The sequence below is a fragment of the Larus michahellis genome, chromosome 7, assembly GCF_964199755.1.
Source record: "Larus michahellis chromosome 7, bLarMic1.1, whole genome shotgun sequence".
NCBI classification, from domain to species: Eukaryota; Metazoa; Chordata; class Aves; order Charadriiformes; family Laridae; genus Larus; species Larus michahellis.
This window is the reverse complement of record NC_133902.1, coordinates 28,790,929-28,806,378: the sequence shown is the minus strand read 5'-3', so window position 1 is coordinate 28,806,378 and position 15,450 is coordinate 28,790,929. Positions and strand designations below refer to the sequence as shown.

At 49.6% G+C, this 15,450-nt stretch overlaps 1 protein-coding gene and 1 long non-coding RNA gene across 4 annotated transcripts in view; one reads left to right on the top strand and one right to left on the bottom strand.

The window, feature by feature from the left end:
* Positions 1 to 1,336, bottom strand: part of BMPR2 (bone morphogenetic protein receptor type 2) — a 107,945-nt gene extending 106,609 nt beyond the window's left edge. For both annotated transcript variants that reach the window (XM_074593868.1, XM_074593869.1), the window contains exon 1: positions 327 to 1,336. In XM_074593868.1, coding sequence (XP_074449969.1) covers positions 327 to 402 — 76 coding nt within the window. In that variant the 5' untranslated portion in view covers positions 403 to 1,336. The remainder of the gene's footprint in view (positions 1 to 326) is intronic.
* A 273-nt stretch (positions 1,337 to 1,609) lies between these two features.
* LOC141746093 (uncharacterized) lies at positions 1,610 to 15,041 on the top strand. 2 transcript variants are annotated; one of them, XR_012588217.1, is made up of 4 exons: positions 1,610 to 1,684; positions 2,061 to 2,246; positions 6,228 to 6,356; positions 13,222 to 15,041. It is a non-coding gene; the product is annotated as an uncharacterized LOC141746093 (long non-coding RNA). The 2 variants fall into 2 exon arrangements; XR_012588216.1 differs by lacking the exons at positions 6,228 to 6,356; positions 13,222 to 15,041 and adding an exon at positions 3,051 to 3,464.
* Positions 15,042 to 15,450: the final 409 nt, after the last annotated feature.

Sequence of the window (15,450 nt, the reverse complement as noted above, 5' to 3'; positions counted from 1 at the left end):
CTGCATTACCTTACAAAGGGCGAGGTATGCAAAACAAAAAGATTATATATTTTTCCAAAATTGAAATAAGTTATTAGACAAGGGAAGCAAATCTAGGCAAAGCATACATCTCGGATGCAGGTCGAGCTCATTTACGCAATAAAGCAGGATTTTAATCCTCCGAGACACTTAACGTATCGGGATTTCAAAACTTTTATCAGGCTTCGCCGCTGGAATAGATGCACACCACTTTTTAAGGAGACGCAGATGTGCCCGAATACCAGCGGACCCCACCCCCCTTTCCCGCTGCCAAAATGGCTAGTTCGTTACACCCACTGGCTACTTACCAGCCGCAGTGCCGAGCAGCAGGGTGGCACTGGAGAGCAGGAGCACCAGCACAAGGTGCTGCAGTGAGGCAGTCATACCTGGGGGAGCCGACGACCGAGGCACGACAAGAAAAAAAAGAACAAAAAAAAAAAAGAACAACAAAAAAAAAAAAAGGTGGGGGGGAGACCCCGACGAGAGGAATTTCCTCCTCCTTTCGCACAGCCTTCCGCAGCTCTCTCGGTTTACAATCCCGCCTGGAAGGGCAAATGGCAGATGAGAGGAGCCGTCTTCCCTCTTACTCCATTACACCCGCCCGCCTTCATGTCTGGGGCGCCGGCACCGCTCCTGCCTCCCCGCCCCGGGGCATCTCCCCCCGCCGGGGATGGGCGGCAGGCTGCCGGGGGAGCTGGGAACCACGATTATTTCCTGCGCGGCTCCGACACACCGAAGATACGGCCCGGTGGAGAAGGAAACATATCCAGGCGCCGGCAGCACTGTCAGTCGGGGCAGCCCCCCGCGGGCCGGCCGGGGCGCGGATAACGAGCTCTACGGGCTCACGGCGGAGCCGCGTCCCATCCCGTTAAAGGTCTCTCGTCTTCTCGCTGCCTCACGCTGCCGGGAAGGCGGGGGCGATCCCCTCAGTCCCTCCGCGGCCAGGCGCGACCGGCTCCGCTCTCAGGGCGAGGGCTGCGGCCGCATCTCGGACCCATCTGTCTCCCCCGCCGGGCGGGCTCCACCGCGCACTCCCGGCTCTCCCCCCCCGCTGCTACCACCACCACAGAAGCGACGCCACCCCCGGCCACCCCGACAAAGGTGGAGCGCGGGGCGGCGGGCGGCGAGGCCCCTCCTCGGCGGCTCCAGCTGCGAAGGCACCCGGCTCCTCTCCGCGGGCGAGAGCGCGGCGGAGGCCCTTCCCCGGCGCCGGGCCCCTCCTCCGCCTCCCTCCTTGAGTTTCCACAGCGCCAGGCGAGGCGGGCAGCCCCCGGCCCGGCCCGGCCTCCTCCCTCCCGTCTCCGCTCGCACGGGGAACGGCTCAGCCCTCCCCCGCCCCCCCGCGCCGGGCTCGCCGGCGAGGGGCAGCTCCGCGCCGCGCCGCTCCGCCTCCTTCCCGTGCCCGCTGCGGGCGGGAGCCAAGGGCCGGAGGTGGTGTCCCCCCCCCCTTCTTCTTTCCTCCTCCTCCTTCGCCGCCCCGCGCCCCCTCCCGCCCGCCGGCACCAACGGCTCTCCCGACTCCAGACACAAAGGGGACTCGCTCCAACCGCCAGCCCGCCCCTCCGCGCCAGGCCACGCCCCCACACGGGCAGGCCACGCCCCCGTCCGTGCAGGCCCCGCCCCGCCCCTGCCCGCCGCGCCCCCGACCATAGAGGTGGGCCTCCAGGTAGGTAGAGAGGGGCCCTCACGGGCAGGAGGCGGGGCGGGGCTCCCCGCCATTTTGTGGGAGGGGGCGGCTGGCGGGGGCTGTGGGGTGCCGGGCTGCCCTCGGCTCGGCTGCCTTAGCGGCGTGCCCCCGGAGGGCACCGTCGGGAGGAGCGGGGCTGGAGGCGAGGGGTGGCTGTGTGAGCTAGGCCCCGGCCTCGCCGCGACTGACGCGGGTGAAGGCACCGACAGACCTTCCCGGGAAGGCCGCGGGCGGCAAGGGGCCACCCGCCCCCCGGGCAGCCTGCGGGAAAAACGTCTGAGAGCCCTTCAGCAGGGAAGTGTCAGCTCAAGAATCACAAAACCGCGCTTAAAAAAACAAAAAAAATCTTTTGCAGGCTGTGAGATTGCATCAGCTGGGAACTCCCTGGCCTTCCTTTCAAGAACCCCGAAGCTTCTGCTTTGTCCTCTACGTCAAACCCCTGTTGTCACCGTCCATGTTGAGCTCCATTATAAGCCCTGGCGGTACCACTTAACTCCTCTCTCCCTTGGTGAAATACCCCTGCCGCGCAGGAGCTTCCCAGGCAAGTCCACCCAGCTCAAACAGCTTCAGCCACCTGACTCTCCCAAGCAAAACCATTACTGCCTCTTTTAGAGAGATTTTATGATTTCAAAACAAAGATAAAGTCAACCTGCTGAGCTGTTTGTATGCTTTAACCTTTGCCATATTGCACAGGACCAAAGATAAAATTGAGATCAGTAGCTGATGGGAGAACTGTGACTGGAATGTGGTGGCTGATGTTCTGGCCTAGCAAGGCTCTTTCAAACAAGTTTTACTGGGTGTAGCGTAGAAAAAGGCTCTTAACATCCTGCACACAGAAGGTGCCTTCGTATCCGGGCTCTTCCAAAGGGTCAATTATGGGAAATGCTTCCCTGTGCCTGAATTGCTACACCAGTTTCAAGAATGGGGTACGAGGAATACAAATTCAAAAATCCAGTTCCACACTTCAAACTCTTAAATGCTATTACATAAAATGGTGTAGTTCCAAATCAGAGTTAACAATTTTAATGACAATAAAAGTCTTCTGCATAACTCCATTCCTCTTCACAAGCCGTAGCAGGTGAAATAGATGTGATCCAATCCTTGCATCATCAAGAGAATTATTAAATAAATTCTAATAGGATTTTTATCATTGTGATGCTTCAGCCAGAGACATAGTTTGACATTTCTAGGGTCAAGCTGAGTTTATGTGACTGCTAGTTATAAAAATGTTTTAAAAGTTTGTTGCAATATCTTTACTTCCAATCTATGCAGATCTAGTATGGATATTGGTGACAGACAATGAAATATAGAATCCCAGATTGTAATTTGTCTTTCCACTTTCCAGAACTGCAACCACATGTTAACCACAGTATCCTTCCTGTTATTTGTGGAATGTGAACTGTCAAGAAATAACCTTTAGAAGAAAAAAACAAACAAACAAAAAAAAAAAACAGAACAGGTTTACCTCCAAAAGAGAAAAAAAAAACCCAACAACACTGAGTATTTTTTGTGGACCCAAAATCCAGTGTTCTTTTCTGGTTCAGCAAAGACACCGAACTATGCAACGTACCGTCTGCCCAGCTGTACCTACCAATAAAAGAAGCGAGATCTGCTTTGTTCACAGAAAACAAGAACCTAACTGTGTGGGTTGCACAGCACTTTCACTGTTTAGATGGTAAAAGAAAATGACTGTAATTGTTTATGACGTGTATCAAAACCTGCTCAGCCTGAAGTAAATGACAGAAGTCTCACTTGTTTTAATGGTTCTAGTTTTGGCTCATTAATTAATACCGGGAGTTCCTCTCCACAAGAAATTGTACAGAACAGATATTCTGCCTGAAAATACTTACTTTTTTTTCTCCTCTGCAAAATGCATTGCATTTTGTTCTGTGTTTTCCTAGACAAAAGGAACAAGACATGCCATTTTTAATACAATTATTTCCTCTCCGTTTCACAAAAACCTAGATCCTGATCAAGAAAACACCCTTGCGAAGGCCACGGGGCTGTGTATCTGCTTCGCCTGAGCTTGTATCAGGTCCTTGGACTAATCTCCCAGACTTGCAGTCCCAGCAGTTTGCAAGACTTTCTCCTCCTTCCCTACCCTGTTTTGAATTTCGCAAAAGGCCTTCTCCTCAAGGGCCAGGTCCCTCCAAGCCTGGTGCGACTGCGAGGGCTGCGAAGGGCCCCTGGCCGTGCACCGATGCCGGGCTGCAGAGCCAGAGCCGCTGCGGCCCTGTTTCTGTGGATCTGTCAGGGTTGAGGAGGGGCTGACCCCCGCTTCACCACACAGATGTAGGAAGCAATCGTCGCTGTCTAAGCACAGAAGCAGCTTCCTTTTCCCACGGTGCTGGGAGGAAACCAGAGAGCTAAACTGTCAGACTCACTCATTGTTATGTGCTTGGACAAGAACATATTTATAATGCTTTCTGTGATACTGTTTTATCTGTAAGCTAGGATTTCGCTAGCCTCGTATTCAGCAACATCAAGTAAGACCCTCGGCATAACGAAAACTTGCAGAGCTGCAGCACAGCATATCCATGGTGCGAAGGGTAGGGAGGAGACAAGAGAAAACCTGTAAAACTTACCAAGATTTAAAAGAAAACGTTCTGACTGAAGCATTGTATTTCCACCAGGAAGAACTTCACCCAGTGAAACAACAATTTTGAACTTAACAGAGACAAGACTTAAAAATTAGAACGAGGAGAAAGACCTTACGAAGTAGATGCTCTTCTGCAATGGCGTTCGCTGTTCTCGCAGTCAGGCAGGGGCAAGGCTGCGCCTGGAGGGAGTCGTGGGGCAGGGGCCGAGGAGGACAGCGGCAGAGGAGCCGGGGTATGGTGGCTGCGAGCTCCCCGAGATGTCAGTCTGATGTGCACTAAGTCCACGGCAGGGCACACGTGTCTTGCCCTCGGGCGACGGAGCTTTGAGCAACACAGCCCCGTGCAGCACACTGGGGCTGCCCCCTGTGCTACCTCCATGCTCGAGAGAGACACAGAGATGAGAAATAAGGCTGATACGCATCTCAGATGTTTCCCGACGTCGGTCATACTGATGCACATGCAAACGTGCTGATATCACTTGCAAATTCAGCACTGTACATAAGTGAAATTAAACATCTCCTTGTTAGCAGCTATCATCTCCTTTAAACAACGCATGCATTTATTTTTAATTACCTGGAATATGGAAAATTATTTTCATGCTTCCAAGACAGTATTCCTATCAGTGGAAAATAAAATGAAAAAAGCATGACGAAAACCAAAATGAACCAACAAACAATAGTTTGAGCCCTATTTCTTTTTAGAAAGTGCAATTTTCAGGCACTTATAAAACATTTCTCAGGATAGGTTCGGTTATCCAAGAGTTTTTCAGCGCTGACGCAACACAATTGTTATCATCGTCGGGACTCAGGGGACTGTTCTTTTTGACAGGACCTTTCATGAAGTCAACAAATCAGTTTGAAACAAGCCATAAATTATATTTGGCTGCCCATCATCTTGGCCAGAGTGTTCTCTCAGTGCTGTTGTAATTGTTGGGGAAAGAGGATAATAACATGGCCAAATGTTTAGCTTTTAGGGGATATTTTGCTCCTAATTTAAAAACAAAGCATCCCCATAGCATTGACTCTGATGCATAAACATATGTTAAAACAGCAATCAAGATGTTCACAGACTTTCCTATGAATAAACACCCCCATTCTGGATCCTAAGTAAGAGCTTAATAAATAATGATTTTGGTACGGGTCTCCACCATGACTGCCTGCCACTCACTGCTAAATTAGGGAACTGGCAGCAAGATCATCTCCCTGATCTTGCCTCCTGTAACAGCGCGTGGAGAGAGAGGTGGTTTCTGATCGCTAGGATCCGAGCCTTGTATAGCTCTCTAGATTATTATTAACATCCTGAATTGCAGCCAGAACAAACTGAAAAGACAATACTGTCTACTTACAGTCTGCTGAGTTAGCAGCTAACGCTTCAGCCAATGCAGCCACACAAGTAATCACATGCAGACGTCGTTACCCTCGGAAGTATTCAGTTACTTATTTTATATAGATTTTCCCATCAGTGTGAAATCCGGGGTGTCAGATCAGATCAGATCTGGTCAGATCCAGAGGCATTAGCACACCCCCATGAGTCCCCTTGGAGATAGAGGTCAGGATAGTGAGGATGGCTGTGGGAAGACCATAGTTACAGGGAAGTGGGCACATGATACGCAGAAAGAAAAACGGTGAATCCTTCAGGGACTTTATAAGCAACCTGGACCCAGAGGTACCTGTCTTCAGGATGGACACATCTCCTTGGAAAGAGGGAAAGGCACCCTGCCCTTCAGAGCCTTCCCGCAAGCTACCAGCGTCACTTTCACCTTGTCTGAATTATTGTCTGTCTCTGCTCCTTTTCCAGGGCTCGGCTTCATCTTGGGAAAACATATTCCACAAAAGAGGGATAGAGAGACATCAAGTTGTGACAGAAGCTCTGGGAAAGTCCTTTGTGGGGGAAAGTAAATTCCTTTCTGTTCTTTCTGACAGGCAGGAAAAGCACTATCGTCAACGATCCATCTGCCCTGCCAAGATGCGAGACTGGCAAAACCTCCTGTGGCATCACATACCAGAGCAGGCTCTCACGCTCGCAGTTCTACCAACAGCCTCAAGGAAACGGTAAATCGAAATCCCTGCCTCGGAGGGAATTCATTTCCCCTTTAGTCCAGTTAAATAATCTGTGCCAGACATTTCTTGTGGCCTTTAGACTCATAAAAGTCCGTCTGAGGGCTGTTATGACTTCATTTGTCTTTGCCTCTGAAGCACAGAAAAAAGCACCAACTTTCGAGCCTTTGAGAAAAAATAAACATTTGCGAGTATGAACTAGTAAGTGTTATCAGACTTGGGCTTTTCTAACTGTACCATGTTGCTGTGTAATCTACTGCAAGATGAACCATACTCTGCAACGAAGTCACTACGGTCTTTGACATCATCATCCTGTATTGGATGCCAAATTTTGTGGCAGCTTTGTTTACCTTTTGATGTGAGACTTCTAATTAATTTAATGCAAAATTTAATTGCACTACTTTTGTCTCAGTGCCTGGAAAGATTTATTTTGATACTAAACTTCTTTTATGCTGGTCTCACCTTCCCTGGTGTTGGTATAGCAAGTGGTTTCCTATGCCCATGACTGCATGATCAAAGATGCGAGGGTCGAGCCTGGAAAAGGAAGGAGGTTGGTGTGGGGCAGGTAAGCCTTCCGTACACAAGAAGGAAGAGGAAGGTGCACATTATGGGATAAACAAAGGGAATATTTTGTATCTAAAAGGATTAGCAGTGAAATAGTTAATAGACGTTTTACGTTTCATAATGCACGATATTTCCCTGTGATAATGAACTACCAACAATGTTCGCAGCAGTTGCTGTCTTGTTTTAGAGATAACACTGCTTAGTCTGTGGAAACCTTATCTCCATTTTGAGGGTGGAGGTGAGAGAAACTTTCGAGCTAGCTCTGAGAAGCACCTCCCACTTTGAATTAAGCCTGAAATCATATGTTAGAGGCCCTTTTACAGCTTGCCTGAATCTCTTGGCTTGTTCGTCACAACACAAAATGGGAAATTTGCTGCAGGGTGTTTATCAGTTCAAAACATCACTTATTCATTAAATCCAACAATGGACTTAGTCAGAAATAGAGATATAATGAGTTATGTCAGAATCATCTTCTGGTCCGTAGCAGCGGGGTATGTCATCGCCACAGACCTGCAGGGTTTCATTCCTGAGAGCTACCTGAGCCTTCTCACACTCACGGCAGGCAGCTGGGAACAGAACCCATGGCATCTCCTACTGCTGCCTTCCTTTTTCCTTCTGGTTTTGGGATGGATTCTTTTGCTGTTGTTTTTTGCATTTTATTTAATCACTCATTATGCAAGCTATTTGGCAGCACAAGCCAGGTTGTTTTTCAAAAGCCACCTTTTCCTTTTTGTTCTTTAATTTCTTGCAGATGATTAGACCTAAAAATATTGCTCTAATCAGCACAATGCTTCTAGCAGAAAGCTAATAAAAATGCCCTTTGAGAACAAAATTAAGCCCTCTGATAAAGCCTTGGAGGACCTGCACTCAATTTGCCGTGGTGGTTGTCTGGAGGAAGCAACCGGTGTGCATGCTGATTGCTGCCAATCCTTGAACTCCACACCAGCTTGACAAGTGTCAGCTGTTCACCTGAAGGAGAGAGGCAGTGTCTACAAAACACAGTTGTCACTTGTTATTTTAAATGATATATTTTAATAGCAAACCAGCCATGCATGTAACTGCTCCCCAAATGTCCTGAGCGGTGGCAGTGATGGCACCATTTGTCCCTGGATGATACCAGGTGTTGGATGTGTGAAGCCTCGGTGTTACTCCAGTCCCTGGAGGGCACATCGTACCCCTTGAATGGCTCCGACATGCTCCTTGCTGCTTGCCAAGCCTGGATGGCGGCACAGTCAGGGTTGCATTTGTCCCCTACTTTTTTTTCATCCTTTCTTTGGCAGCTCCTTTGCAGCGGTGGTTCTCCTCCGAGGCTGCTGTTTTGGGCAGTCATTCGGTGTAACAGGGCATACATCCCCTCTCTCCGTGTCTTTCAGCAGCTGCAGCGCAGCCGGCGGCCTCTGCTGTTACCTGGCTCCTTGTGGCTTCCTATTTCCTTTTCAAGGAGTCGGCAGCAGTGTTGAGGGAACAGCTTTTGCTCAGGCTTCTTACAACAGTTCCCCTTTGCAATGAGAAAGCATACGTGAAATACAGACACAACAGCAGAGCTTCTTCAGGTTTTGTCTTCTCTTGCAAATGTGAAAAACAGTGGAAGCAGAGAGTTAGAACTGAAGTATTTTTTTAACTGGGAGCTTCCTGCCACCGCAAGCACGATGGCAGAGGGCTGACTTCTCTTGGAGCTGTGGCTTCCATTGGAAGATGCTGCTCTGAGCGTGCCTGCCTAGCGTTGCTCTCCGGCACACAGCCAGCTCCGGGAACGTCACCTGGACAAAGATAAAAGTAAAATTATTACCTTTCACTACACCAAAGAGGAGGTTTCTATCCCTTATGCTTCTGCCTATAACATGACATCTGTTGCCTGACAATTTTGAAACTTATTTTTATCTGTGAAGAATGTTCCTTCAGATCCAGAAATGAGTCAGTATCTCTGTACGGTCTGCTTGCGTCCCATGGATCGATTTGGAAAAATAAACCCAAGTAACTGCTTCCCTGAAACATCCATCAGGAATCCCCGTGTTGAAGTGATACAGTCCAGACCACCGACTCCAGCCACCAGCACCAATCCGGAGCTGCTCAGGCACGCAGCCACCATTGAGGGCACAGTCACTCCCTTCATGCCACACTATCTTCTGTTATTTGAAATTGTAGAGGTCTAAAAAAACTTTTGACTCACAAATGAGAACCAGGCCTCCAGGGGCCATTTCCAGACTTGCCCTCATCTCTCCCTCAGCTTCCCACCCTGGGTGGCATCCACGTGTGTGGTCCCCAGGCAAGTTGTGGGCGTGCAGGGCCCACGTTCCCTCGGCCACCCTGGCGTGCAGAAGACACGAGCACCTGGAAGCCCTCCCAGCGGTTTGGTCACACCCCAGAACGGCACTGTGCTGGACCACAGCTCCCTGCCTGCCAGGGAGGACGGGAGCAGAGCTGAGCAAAGGGCTGCCCATCACGAAGCCCCACTTCAGATGTCCCTGAATTTGGATAACCAAGCACAGGTACCTGCAACTGTTGCAGAGACAGAGCTGGGCTTCACTTTTCTCCATCCCGCAGCTGCCCTGCTCCTTTGGCCCGGCCCCAGAAGATACAGGCATGGTGATGGGACAAGGGGGTGGGCAGCCACGTTTTGTGGAGGACAGAAGACTCCCACGGCCGGCTGCACTGACACCGTTGTGCTCAGATGTAACTGGAAAAGGCTCAAAAGTTTCTCTGTGCCCGCCCGGAGGAGCAGGTCCCTGGGGCAGGCCAGCAGATAATCCTCTGCTCAGAAGGAAGCGGCAAGTCCCATGTTTTGCTCAGTTTAGCCAAAAGCTGTAAACCAGATTTCTCCCGCCCTCTGCTAGCATTCAGACCTCCCCTGCGTGTTTTGTTGATGAAATCTCTCACCCCAATTCGGGAGATAGCGGTGTTTGCTAAACACTCTTTGCCTTGCTACCAGAAGAGCTTCTGACCTTGTCCTGTTTTCTTCTTGGCGTTTGGCAAATACTTATCAGAGCTCGCCGTGACCTCCATCCAGATGGGCAGAAAGCTTTGGAGCCAAACATGTGCACAAATAATTCCAGGGGCAGCTGTTACTACTGTATTATCTCCTCCTGTGGTTTCTACAGATACAAATAGTTAATACGTGTTGCAGGCCGCAGCCCCTTTCCCTTTAGCACACCAAAGAGCATCTCCCTTCAACTCAGGGCCATCTCAACAATGGGGGCCTTCAATCTGGTATTAGCCTGCATTGACAAATATATCCTACCCTCGGATGAAACTGAGCCCAAAACAGCCAAAGCCACACATCACAGACCCGCCGTCTTTAGCTGAGAAGGTCACCAATTAATCACTCTTCCCAAATTAAATGAAACAGAGGCCGCTCTGTGCGTATCCAAACATAGCACCCCCTCTCTCCAACTCCTCCAGCCTCCCGCAGCTCAGAAGCGAGGTGTTTTTTCACCCTGACATGTAGAGGTCCAAGCCTGATCAGAGTTCATTCAACCCGAAGAGCAGCAATGACTTGCTTCCAGAAAATGAGACTATTATGGCTAGAGACTGTTATGAAAGCCTGCGTGAAGCTGAGACCAGATGTGTGCTCTGCTCACTCCAACTGTTGCTTAGAGCAAAGCCCTGGTTTGTTTTGTTTTTGTTTTTTAAACAAAACAAAACAGAGGATTGACAGGAATTAGGCCTTGTCTGTAACAAGAAAGATTTTTTTCCATGTTTTTCTGCGCTGCTGTTAGAGATGTGTAGTTGGGCTGGGGGGACACATCCACCGACAGTGCTGCAGTGGCCACTGACCTCCTGCCCGGGCACAGCGTCTCTCAGAGGGTGGATGAAAAGGTGGAAGGACCCCTTACACGATGGGATGGAAGTGAATGGGGGTGCCATCCCATTTAAATTTGGCTCCAAGCATCAGCTTGTTGTCGTTGAGACTTCCTTGTGTTTTTTCAGTAGGATGCTCTGTACTGTCCCCTGGAACTCGGAGCGATTGCATGGCTACAATAATCCTTTGCCTTTACGACAAACCTTTCATCAGAGGATCTCAAAGCAATTTGCCAGCAAGAACAGGCACAACCTCACACTGTGCCTGTGAGATAAGCGAAGGATGGAATAGATTAACTGCATAAAAGCACACAGCAGTTCTGTGGGATGAAGGAAAAATAAGAAAAATTTATATCCGTTTGAAACCGTACAGGGTTTTATAGAGAGGCAGCCTGGAAGGCTGCCAGGATGCTGAAATTGCCACCCCTACACAACCACGAATACCATGGAAACCAGCGGGGCACCGGCAGGCAGGAAAGATCAGCAGAAAAATGGCTTTCCACAAAACGCAGTCAGGCTCTCCTGACTAAGGGAGGCCTACGTGCCCAACCACCAGTGCCGCTGCTGGTGGGAGCAGGGCTCCAGGAGGGAATAATTCCCAGTAATTTGCTGTCCTGGTGGCGGCTGGTGGATGACAGCAGAAAGTGGGATGGCTGAGGACTGCTACATCGTGTCAGCTGTGGTACGGAGGTAATGGAAACCCCGAGTGCCAGGTAAAGCTTCAACACGTGCTGGGAAGTGTAGGAAGATGAAAGTAAGTTGACACCTAATGAGGGCAAGGAAGGAACGTGCACGCGCAAGCTCCTGCATGCCCTGTCTGGTGAGGCACGATACAGAGGCATGAAACACTCAACAGTAATAGTAGCTTTCCCCCCAAATACCAACAAAGCTCAAAACAGGATTCCTTTAAGCTGAGCAAAAGTAAGGAAAGGAAAGAGGCCTGGAAAACAAAACCAAAAATAACAAATGAAACTGAATATAACCGGAATAACAAAAATAAACAAACCCAGACAAGCGGTGGGGGAAGAATGAGCATACTGTTAATCTGTCAAGTACACAGTGCACACATTAAACTATAGAGTAGGCTCGGAGAAATATCCGGCCTCCCAACTGAGCAAGGACACCTGCTTGTTACCAAAACAGCACACATCCCTTAAAAAGTCATACTCTTGGTAAGCCAAGTCAAGAGGCATCCCAGCATAAACCAGCTGCACTCATTCAAAATGCTGTTAAAAGCAACAGCAGCATCTCGAGAGCAAGTGGGATATGGGGCGACCTTGGAGATATGCGTGTTCCAGAGCCAGGCTTGGAAAAAAATAGCCTGGTCAGTGGAGATGAGAGGCAGGTAGAGAGAGAGCTCTCCCTCCGGCTCTCGGCAGCTGAAGGGTGCAGAGGGGATCTGCTACAGATCCTAGCTGGAAGGGAGGTCAGGGGGAGAGGGCGTTTTCGTATGGAAAAGCAAAGAAGACTGAAAGCCCAGAGCCGCCGTGGAGCGCTGTTTCTAAAATGCACAAAGCTAGCGGACCTTCCCGTAACCACAGGGGAGGGCTGGAAGGGGACGGGAGCGCTGCCACGGCCGGCCCTGATAAGGCTCTATCTAGGAACAGGCGAGGGCCGCGCAGCCGGCACAGGACCGTGCTCACGGCCCGGCCCGAGAAACAGGTCCGGGGGAGTGCGAGAACAACAGGATAACATCAGGCATTTCTCACGCAGCTGAAGGACCGCCGCTGGTCATCAGGAGACAAGTGCAGATGGGAGACTTTAAAGCGGTGCCAGAAAAAACAAGCTACAGCCAGGGTCGAGGAACATGGGATCCGACTCCTAGTTGTCAGCAGTTGTGGTGTATACATTGCTGAAAACAGACGCAGTGCCAGGAAAATCCAACTCCCAGCATGAAAAAAACAACTTAAGAATGATAATGAGAGAAGCCAAAGTAACTGCGACTGTGAATTAGCGATTACATAAAAGCTTTTATCTTAAAGTTATGTTAGGCCAAATTCTGAAATCATTTTTTCAGCCAGAATGCTCCCTTGAGACCCTGTGATTTGGCCACAAATTGCTACATCTTAAAAAAAGAAGAGAAAAAAAAACCCCAAAACAAACCAAAACAAAGCAGAGATTTTCTTTTTAAGCTAGCTGATTACTACACAGCAGGCAACAACCTTGACTTCGCATCAGACATTTCTCCAGGGGGCAGCTGAAGTTCTCCGCTTTGTGCCACCGTCCGCCTGTATAGTGTGACCGTGAGGTGCAGGAAAGTTTTCAGCCCTTATGTGGCTGCTGTTCAGGGAATTGGGAACATCGGGCCGTTAGGTATGAAGAGAAGCATGCATTAGTCAAAGCTCCTTGAAACAAATAAGATACAATCTGTATCGCAGTTCCTTCCACTGAGACATATCAAAGCTACTCCTGCAAAACTGAATGCACAGTAGTTGAATATTGCCATAAAGAAATGTAATTGTCATCACTGCTGACCCTTTTCCTTTTTTTTTTGCAGACCGCAATGTTCTTTGGTGTGTCTGGGCTGAACAGAAACAGAAAGGTCTTTTCAAAATAAATGATCTGGATTAAAAACAACCAGTGTCCTAGCGGCAGGCACACAAGAACAGCATGAGGATCCTCTCTCCCACAGCAGGAGCTTCATCCCATTCCCCGGGCGTTACGAAGCCCAGCAGCAGCTCTCGGCTTCGCACCGGGAGGCCTCTGTGCAGTTTCAGACGGAGCGTCAGCAAATCCCAGGCCCCAGCGAGATGCAGCCGCTGCCGCTAGAGCAACTGCCCCGCAGCTGCTCTGAGACGCTGCTCACTTCCCAGCACCTTTATCCATTCTGGTCTGAGACCTATTGAGCACGTGAACCTTCCCTGCTGGGGCTTTGGGCTTGGCTCGCCATAAGGAACACGCTGCCAACCTGCAATTTCTGAAGAGGTATTGGAAATAACATGAGAAAATGATGAATATTTTGAGCAGGAAACATGCCCTTCCTATGAAAGATGACCTGCTGTAACAGCCCTTCCAAAAGCAAGGGAACATGCTCAAATACCTGTCGTAAAATCTGAAGCTAAAATGCTTCCCAGCCAAAAATGCTGGAAATAGTTCTTTCAAGTCATGCAAACACTTTGGTGTTTCTGAAAGGAGAAATAGCTGGAAATAGTTTCAGATAAAAGAACCTTTCATGCCAGCTGGCAAAAGGCAAACAGATGGATCGGATAGGTGGATAGACGGGGCTTAAAGCCACTTTTGTCTCAACAGTGGGCTGGGCTTGTGTATGCAACGTCTGAAGGCAGCATATCACATCATCGGACCCTTAAAAGTTAGCTTTATGAAATCATATCAGATGAAACCGCAGCGTTCAAAAGCATCCCTCGGCTTGGCAGGACTCTCCTCCTCCTCCTCCCCCTCCGCCCAGCAGCACCTTCAGCTGTCCCCGGTTTGGCTCAGCGCTCGCACAGACCTTTGCCCCTCGGGTTTCTCCCTCGCCTCAGTTCAGCAGGCCACCCTCTGTCAAAGCTCAAGAGGGTTTGTTACGGCACAGGGAGTTTCGCAAATATTTAGGCAAAACACTTTTTTCCCCCCCCATAGCGCAACAGCGGCAGGATGACTGGGGACGGTGAGAAATGAAGGATGCTGTGACAGCTGAAGTGAAATCCCCCCAAAACTGTGTTTGATACGCTTTAACAGAAACTTACCAAAAGCAGGATGTGATGCAAACAAAACAAACCAGGCTAAGCGCACTGTGTTTTTGGTAGCCCGCGCAGTGTGAGAAAGGTGATGTTTTGTTTCAGCTGTGATTTTGGTGATTGAATCAAAAGAGGCCAAACCGAGCCACCTCAGGACAAGAATTACGCCTTGATCCACAGGGATGGGTCTGAGCCACAGGTTTGCGCGAAGCCTTGCAGTTTGCTTACAGCCAGACGCCCGCTCCTCACCACTTGCTTTTCATATAAGATGACTATGGTGGGGGGCTGGGATGTCCCCAGTGCTGGCAGCTCATTTCTTGTGATGTTTGTCATGAATCGCAAGGGCCACAGTCCCCGCAGGCTCCCTCCGACAGCTCATCCCTAGGGACTTCTGTGGGTCGCTGCCAGTGTGACATCCCAGCTCTACCAGATCACCAGCCAAAGCAAACCCGGGTTCGCTGCATCATCTCAGCTAGTGCAAAGAGATTACGGAAGTCTGAAAAGATTAAAGTACATTGATGAGGACCAGGAGTAGTTTAACTTTCTTTCAGAAATGTGGGGTTTTTTCTGTCTTAGGACTATTTGTCCCTGGAGATTTTGCGTCAAAATGGAATTGCATAATGAATATTAAATATTTATCAAGAAATTCACAGTTGAAAGTGCTCTGCAATGACAGATCAAAAAAGAAAATCCCCTCTGCACCACTTCTATTCGTGCTTCTTTATGACACATGAATTCATCCTGAAGGACTTTAATACTCACCCTTATAGGCATTTCTGCTTTTCACATCAGACATTAAACTCTTTCCTGTCTTGTCCAGGAAGACTCCTAGTTACCAAAGACACGGCAGGATTACGCCATTAAAGTTACAACATCCAAGCCCCAATGTGACTAATCTCCACGTAAACGGGAAAGACCAAGATGTGTAGTCTGCACGGTGGGTGGGCGCAGACCCAGACGGTCTCCTCCAGCCCGTGGGTGTGCGGGAAGCACGTCCCTTCCACGTGGGGATGGCCTGGGGTGAGCAAGGGTCTCTGGTGCCTTTTTCC